General features: G+C 33.6%; 1 protein-coding gene across 5 annotated transcripts in view; it reads left to right on the forward strand.

The window, feature by feature from the left end:
- LOC117171322 (ankyrin repeat and fibronectin type-III domain-containing protein 1) overlaps window positions 1-8,407 on the forward strand; it is a 97,619-nt gene that overhangs the window by 66,901 nt on the left and 22,311 nt on the right. For all 5 annotated transcript variants that reach the window (XM_033358529.1, XM_033358527.1, XM_033358530.1 and 2 more), the window contains exon 5: window positions 7,660-7,917. In XM_033358529.1, coding sequence (XP_033214420.1) covers window positions 7,660-7,917 — 258 coding nt within the window. The remainder of the gene's footprint in view (window positions 1-7,659; window positions 7,918-8,407) is intronic.

An 8,407-nucleotide genomic window follows, 5' to 3' on the forward strand; every position in this document is an offset into this window, starting at 1 on the left:
AATTAGGTGACCCATTTCCCACCATATTTTGTTTGTCTTCTTATTATATGTGTTCTTTTTCAACTTTTGCTCGGGCGAACTCGTTTTTTCCTATAATCATCAGCCACGGACTATGTCAAGTACCTGGTTAATTAAAGATGTCAAAAGTTTACAACGATGCTTGAAGCCTCTCGTTAAGATTTTAAGTTGAGATCAAATTCAGTTTTGTCTCCACAATGTTTTAATCGCCTGCACGATGGTGTAGGAAATTTCTTACATTGCGGCAGGTGTTTAGTAAAATCTCATTTTGAGTTGCTGCCAGTACTCTATTGACTCCTAGATTTTTAATATGTCCAGTGAATCTTGCATGTTTCACATGCATTCATATTGTATTTACTTTACGCCTTAGCTCGCTGTAATTATGGCTCTTGGTTGTATAGGTTTCCTGTAACTTACGGTTGAGTAGATAAGCATGGTCGATGATGCAGGAACCTCCTTCTTTTTTCTCACCCATCATAATGTTGGCTCGATTGTCTCAAATATCATGATCCATCTGGTAATAACATCCCAGTATCACATGTAGTCTTCGCATTCAAAAACGTGCACTGCCTAGGAAACAAAAAGGGATTCCATTTTGTTTCAAATCATTTGCTTACAAACTCATTTTGAACTCCAGTTATGTTCGTTCCCTGCTTGTACCCGGAATCTGGTCAGGCTGCCCGGTCGGATTCTGGTTGGTTTCGTCACGCTGCGCTGGTCGAAACCCGGCCGGGTTACCCGAACGGATCCTGGATACAAATAGGGTAGCCCGGTCGGAATCCGACCGGTTTTTGACTGGGCTCCTCGATCGCATTTTACTGGAACCTTTTTATCACAGCGAACATATTCTACCAACTGGTAGAGATAAGAATCTTTGTCAGCACTTATTTCCACCTGTAAAAAGATGTTGAAATTTCAATTTAAGAACTGCATTCATAATAATAAATATATTAACGACAAACATTGATTCAATGTAAGTACTAAAATATAGGTTATGATTCTTAACTTTCTGTAAGAAATTGCATTGTAAGATATTAAAGTTAAATTGCATACAAAATTTACCTTAAGCGTAACTTAGTTTGCATAGGTTTTTTTACAAGAGGTAAAATAAGTTTCAGGGGTTTAGAAACCGGTTTAGAAAATTGATTTAACATTAACGTTGAAGAATATTAATAATGCTTACTTAATGACAAAATAATTCACTTACCTTTATAAATAATCCGCTTGCTCCAGAAAATTTGATACAATTTTGTGAAATTTAACAAATTTTTAAATGGATAACCTGGCGTCCACCGAAGTTTTACTGCGTTTTTATACTCTGTTCAATGAGAAAACGAAATTCTGAAAAGACGTAATTTCGTTCTCTGCACGCAGCTTGCCGAAGAAAGAGAAATGTAGGCGTAGGACCCCCGCAGGCAAGGGTTTACTGGTGGCCCTAACGAAGGTTATAAAAAATTTCAGAGAGCACTTGGTTCAATCTATTTGAAAAAATTGTGTTTCCCTTCAACACCGATTGGCTGTGCACCAAAGAAAAAATTTGTTGACGCCTCCCTTAAGAAAAAAACTGCGCGGCCGATTTCGTTCTCTCGTTGAACAGGGTATAGCATGAAAGACTCCGGAAGTCGCCGAATCGTTATCACGTGCAAGCATTATAACGTAATTCAAAACCTTGTTCGGAAAAAGTTATTTCTCTTCTTATTTCGTTTTTGCTTATTCAAGATAATATATAAATACATTAAAAATAAGCAAAAATCGTATCACAAAAAAAAATAAGTATAATTTCACTGGGAAACTATGTTTGAAAATAAAAAAGAAGTTGGTCAAAGATTTCGCAGTCACGGCAAGTCTGGGAACCGCAGAACCGAAAGTGGGAAACCATATAATTAAAATAAGTTTAATTTTTCTTTCATAATTGATAAAAAAAAACACCTAAAACACAAAAAATTGGTCTTTCGCCTGTCAGATATTTACAAACGACCCATTTACGGCAGTCGTTTGTGGATATTTCTTAAGATGTTTTTAAGGTTATGATACTTCTATTATGCACCATTTTTGGCCCGACTGGGTCCCGGTGGGTACTCGGTCAGATCCCGGCCGGGCAATTAACAAAATAGTATCCCGGTTTGACCCGATCAGATTCTAGCCAGAAACCTTCTTCTGGTCGGGTCAAACCGGGCTATTTCTACACGGGATATTCGTCCTCCTACTCAATGTGAATCAATTATGGGTCAATTTCGTTTCAGTACATTTTAATGCCGTTTCTTAGTTCAAAATGAAACTTTTTTTTCTGCGTGGAATGTATCTATAGAAAGGCATAATTTCTGTTAAATTCTTAGGTTTAGGGTAAATTATTGATGTATAATGTCCGCTACATAATTATATTCGTGCATGTATTCTATTTGAAGACTGCCTTTCCTTTATTGGATGACTTTCTGCCCACTTCGTGTTTTTCTAACCTTTCAGGTTGATCGCCGTGGATAGCTTTTTGTGGTATTACAGGCCTCATATCAGGACAAGTTCAAGGGTGTGTAATCAAGATCCGTTTCACAGATAGTGTTGCTTGGTGCAACATCTCGCTTGCTGTTAAACTACACTGTTAGAAAAATCTGTATGAGGCTTAATATATATGTGTTTGAAGCAAATATGCACTACCGCTACTGAAATGTAACAAGCATTGATGTAGTGAATTATATATACATGTGTATTAAATTTAATATACAGGTCAGTATAGCAATGGGCGTGAAAACTCAACCTCCTTTCATTTCTTTAAATCTTGTCAAATATTCTCAATTGAATGAATAATATAGAATTACTCGACTCAGTTGTTACATATAATGAAAGTGCAATGTACGGATAAAATTTTTTCCTAATTTCGCTCGAAATTGTCAAAATTTAAGGCAAATACAGATAATTGTAGGTACCCACCGTAATGCTCATTAATGTAGTCAACCTTAATTTCCTATGATCAGAATACTTCTTTCTTGTTCCCCAAACCAGCATCGCAAGACTTAAGAAGTCGATGATACGTGGGAAGATCTTGTCAACTTTTAAAACTTTAAGCAAATAGATGTGTAATACCGAAGGGAGCGCTTGCTTGTAGCCAGTGAATGTTACTTGCAAGTCTCTTTGATGTTTTCTAGCTTGCGTCATGCCCGCTGGCGTCAATAGCAACTGTACCTTTACTGTCCCAGGTGAAAAAGTTATATATAATTTATATATAGTGGACAAAACACTGATATTTTTAATTTGGTTCAGACAGAAAAGTTCATAAAGCAAATTAAAAATATCATTGTCTTATTCCACTCTATATAAACTACATTTAAGTTTTTCACCCCAATAAGTCTTAAGCATTTTTTTGGTTTTCAATTGGAATTTTTCGGTGAAACTTTTTATACGGTATTGTCCTGGTATGTATCATCAGTCACGGAAGCATTTTTGTAATGAAGTCAAACAATCTGATAAAAGTAGTATGATTAGTATGGCATATTCGGCACGGGCAGCATGGTTTCTTTTTTTTAACCCTGGGTTACAGCCAAGTGCGTGGTGTGGGGACCTGCAACACAGACGGAATCCGTACCACCATACATTAATACAAGAATCTGAATTTCAGTAGGAAAAGGCGGTTGACTTTCAGATGTAACCAAAAGGATCATTCGCCAGTTGAAAGTCAATTGATGATGATAACATGACTTTAAGTAACGTGCTCGGTTGAAAGTCAACTGCTTTATGTACGTAAAATGTACTTTATAGGTTAATTTAAGACAGAAAGATTGTTGACGTACCGTCAACGCGTGCGTTTGAAATGAAACTTATAGGTTAATTTAAGTCAGATGATTGTTGAAATTCATAATATTTATGCGCTATCGTTCAGTTATTAGGAACATGAAATTAATATATAATTAAAAATTGAATAATTTTAGTAACATGTACACGTTTATTCGATTTATAATCAAAATCCGTTATAGATCTGAGTACATATATCAAAATAGGAAACGTTGACGAAACAACTACCATGAGCTCATTGTTGATCGATACTATCCAGAGCTATCGACGCCATATTGTATACTATCAGCTGCTCTCTTGGCTCCTCTTCTAAAATCGCTGAAATCCGTCCAAGTGTTTGCGCATTGCCAGATCGAATTTCGCGCACACCTTTGTACCAGCACAAATTGAATTTCAGAGCACGCGAATAAAAATCATCCCAAACTCGACATACCTGTCAGTTAATCATCATATTACTCATATATCAGATATGAGACACTGAATTTAAGTTCCATTTCTGGTTGGAATTAAGTGACATACTTAATTTAATGCAAAAATGAAATTCATCTACATTTAAAATTCATCATCTTTTATTACTGTGCAAAATCCATGTTAAAGTGCGCACACGAAATACCAAAGGTACCGACTCAGGGGTCGAACCCCGGACCTCTAACAGAAAGTCCATGTGCCTAACCGCCTGAGCTGCCAGTAGCATAAAAGAAACTCTGACTGAGCCGGTATCAGCGAGTGACTTTGAGGAACTCTAGGAAATCTCTCAGAAATCTAGAATTCGTGAGCAATCTTGGAAATCTTTGGATAAGCCGTCTAATTTAGCTGATTCTGTAGAATCCCACGTGAGTTCTGATCTCGAGCAGAGTCGGAAATCTCGGAACCCCCGTCAATTTCGACACAATCTTAAAAGTTTCTATAAGAATTCAATACAGATTGCCGCATTCACAGTTTTAAGATTTCCAGATTTCGAAATGAGTAGCCACTCGAGTTACAGTCCAATATGTCAAAGGTATTATTATCATTATAAATTTTCACTATCACAGCAATTACGACTAATGCGATTGTTGCATACATTAAATGTGAACCTATTTGTCGAATTTATAGACTAATTGAAATACTCCCGCTGCCCATTATCGTCAAATATTTATTTATAACGAGACATGGAAACATGTGCATGTATCGCACGCTATACCGTAATGTCCGTAATTAATTGTAACGCAACTAGAATCTCGCATTCCCTTGAACAATGAAAGCAAAACTTTCGAATCTGTTCGGGACATCCACAACAAGGGTAAAATTATTATTGGGAGCCCTTCACTTATTTAGGTGACTATTATAATAGTTTCAGCGATGTTCTGAATCGTTAGCAGGAGATCGTATATTTATTGTTCATTTCCAATTTCACCTCCAAATTTCATGATAGTGTCGAAGCAGCTTTGTGAGGTTAATTTATTGATTATATTTCCCCATTTTATAAATACCTATTAATTTGACATCTGTTTACAGAAGAATTTTAATACTGCATTGAAATGTAGATAACGATTAACTGTTATGTACATACATAGATGCGTACATACATATATTAGAATATAACGCTAATCAATTTTTGACAATCTTGATTTGTTTTTAAATTCCGCATAAAATAATATCCATAAAAATATATTACACGAAAAGAGAAATTGCATTACTTCACGTGATGCTTACGGTTGAAATTTAACTAATTTACGTACAGGGAATTTTATACGATTTTTTTATAGGTAAAATGCATTTGATTATAGAATCTTTTTATGCGTAATGACATATTAAATTCACAAAAAGTTGTGAATATATCTATAAAATACCAGAGGTAAAATCAAAAATTATATCTGCGGAATTTAAAAACAAATCAAGGTTGACAAACATTGATTAGCAGTATATTCTAATATAGCAGCAAGATTTTATTTTATTGCATATCCTAACATGCAGGAAACATTACGGTTTATCGGTTTTTATGCAAAATGGAGTCGAATTAATAGCCGTAAATGTCAACCGTCTCCTGCATAACCATTCGACTGTGCTCTGCGACATGGGGAAGGAAGTAAACCATGCATATAGCCTAGTCAATCTGACGTACCTACTTATTCTCGAGAATGCGTAGGAAACTTGTTCATGTGTAAAACAAAATTTGGAAATGCTTTTCCTCCAACTTCAAATTACAGGGAAATGGAAATATCCGGCTGAATTTGTTTTAATTTCAAAAAACAGCCCAATCGGTACCACTTGACATACATCGTATATTCTACTAATCCTATTATATTCTATATATTCTGCATATTCTGTTAATTCAAGTGATAGTTATTAACTTTTATTTTAATTTTGTAATTGATTGATTTCGAATAAAATGTTAGGTTATTCGTTATAGGTATTTTATAATGTCACGTATCCTTTTTCCGTTGTATGACAGGGTAAAAATAATTGCTTTGAGTTATTTTCATTTTTCCATTTTATAAAATTACACAATATTTTATAAATTTTATTCCTCACTTGTACATTCTTTTTGGACACTGAAGTATGGTGCAAGACACCCTCCTCCCCCAAGTTTTATCCTTAAAGTTTAATTGAACTAAAATCATGAACCCCTTTTTAAAAGAATTTAAGGAAAAAATCATTCATCGTGTAGTTTCTTCCATTCTAAAAAGTTTGTTCTGTCATTTTTTCCTCGTAACTTTATTTTTATGTAAAAATGTATATTTCTTATTTCCTACAGACAGAATTTTGCCTCATAAAAATAGGGTTGTATAAAAAAAAACTTCTTAATCTCATGTCTATACCTATATCGCAGTATTTAAAAAGACAAAGAGATTAAAGTTCGCGCTATATGTAACATGAATTTCATAAAAGTGGAAATGAAGAAATTTCCAAAGAAAGTCGCTTTCTAAATGGATTTTAAAAAAAGTATATTATTTCACATATAACAAACATTTTTTATGTTTATTTTTTAAGGGATTTTTGTTTCTTAAGTGTTACAATGGTAAAAGAATAGTATGTTTCTGTAAATGAAAGATCAGTTCAAAGCCGATCAATTTTCAACCCAATATAACCCTAATTTTTTTTAAATGTTATGTTAACTTTTTATTGATTTATTATTTATTAAAGTTAAAATAAAACTTTCATAAATGGTTGCTTTTTTAAAAAATGGCTTTCTACTTCAGAAGAGAAATCAGTGAATTTTCAATGCACAAAAATATTAACCAATGCCCTGATTTTGGTCTGTTTTATTGATTAAATTTAAATTTTTTTGAATCAAATGATTTAATATATCAATCATTGAAAGAATAAAAATATTACTAAATAAATAATTCAAATAATTCTAAATTACCAGTCGAAGGCTTGTATACACCATAAACAAAACTCTGCCATTAACGACCCACTGGACATAAATGGGTTAACGATGCACTGTTTTAAAATTTACTTGCTGGGAAATATTCCGATCAAAGTGTATATCTGATGAAATATAATAAGATTAACGACTATTTGAAAGTTTAACCGTAGATAATCAAACCGATGTATAGATTGTCACTTCATCATGGCTCTTTTCATAATAAATTGCGTTTTTAAAACCGAACAAATTGATTATTACAGGACACTCATTTTTTAACTGCAAATTAAAGGTTAGAAATATCTTTTACTTTTTATTTGATGATTTATCATTTTCGATTGAGGACAAAAATTAAAAACAATGTAAAAGTGTTATACATTATTATTGAACACAGGGAAGAGAGGGATTAAAGTTTTACAAATCAAGAATAAGTGTTCAATTTGCTTGTTAATTGTTTTCAATTTTTTTCAGTTAAACAGTTTGTTAGTTTAAGGATTTATATTTTTTAGTCAAATCGCCGGAGTCTTTGGGTAGTCATTTGGCATCCCTGCTGTCGGAAGCTGAACACAGAGTTCAAGAACTTGGTGGTAGTACTTCTGGAAGTGGTGGCACTAACCTTTTAGAACCCGTGAGTCATAGGTCCAGTTTCTCCGCACAACACAACAATTTGACAGGATGCTCGGGAAATACAGAAGACAAACAACTAGCTCTTTGGGAGAGGAGGGCACGTGCTTTAAGGAAGATGTTGCTGGGATTTGATCAAGCAAGTGAGTGCCCGTTTCCAATTTCAATTTACAAGTGAAAACATTATCTCAATGAAAAGTTCACTTTCTCACTTGGAATTCAAATAAATAAACATTTATTCAGATCAGTTCCTGTTCAAATTTTACACTTTTCAATTTGCAGATTCGTTTATCCATGAAATATATTATTTTTTATGCGTGGAAAACAAACTAAATGTAGTATTATGCAGTTACGAGTACTTTTATTTTGAAAACTCCTTTTTAAGAAACTTCATCATTTTCTGAGCTAATTCAGATATCCAACGTTCTCGAAAAAATAGTTTTTGAATTTTACACCAATATTTTGTTCAATTTGTTAAAACAATTGTTCTTAAAATAAAGCACAAGCCATTAAAAATGTAAGTTTAGAGCTTGTATCTTTAAGAAGGTTTCCAAAATAGGGCTGTCACTCTTTTTTATATCTCTCCCTATACAGGCCGTGCATAAATTACGTTTTTTTTTTTTATTGAAATTT

This window comes from Belonocnema kinseyi, chromosome 4, assembly GCF_010883055.1.
Source record: "Belonocnema kinseyi isolate 2016_QV_RU_SX_M_011 chromosome 4, B_treatae_v1, whole genome shotgun sequence".
Classification (NCBI taxonomy): Eukaryota; Metazoa; Arthropoda; class Insecta; order Hymenoptera; family Cynipidae; genus Belonocnema; species Belonocnema kinseyi.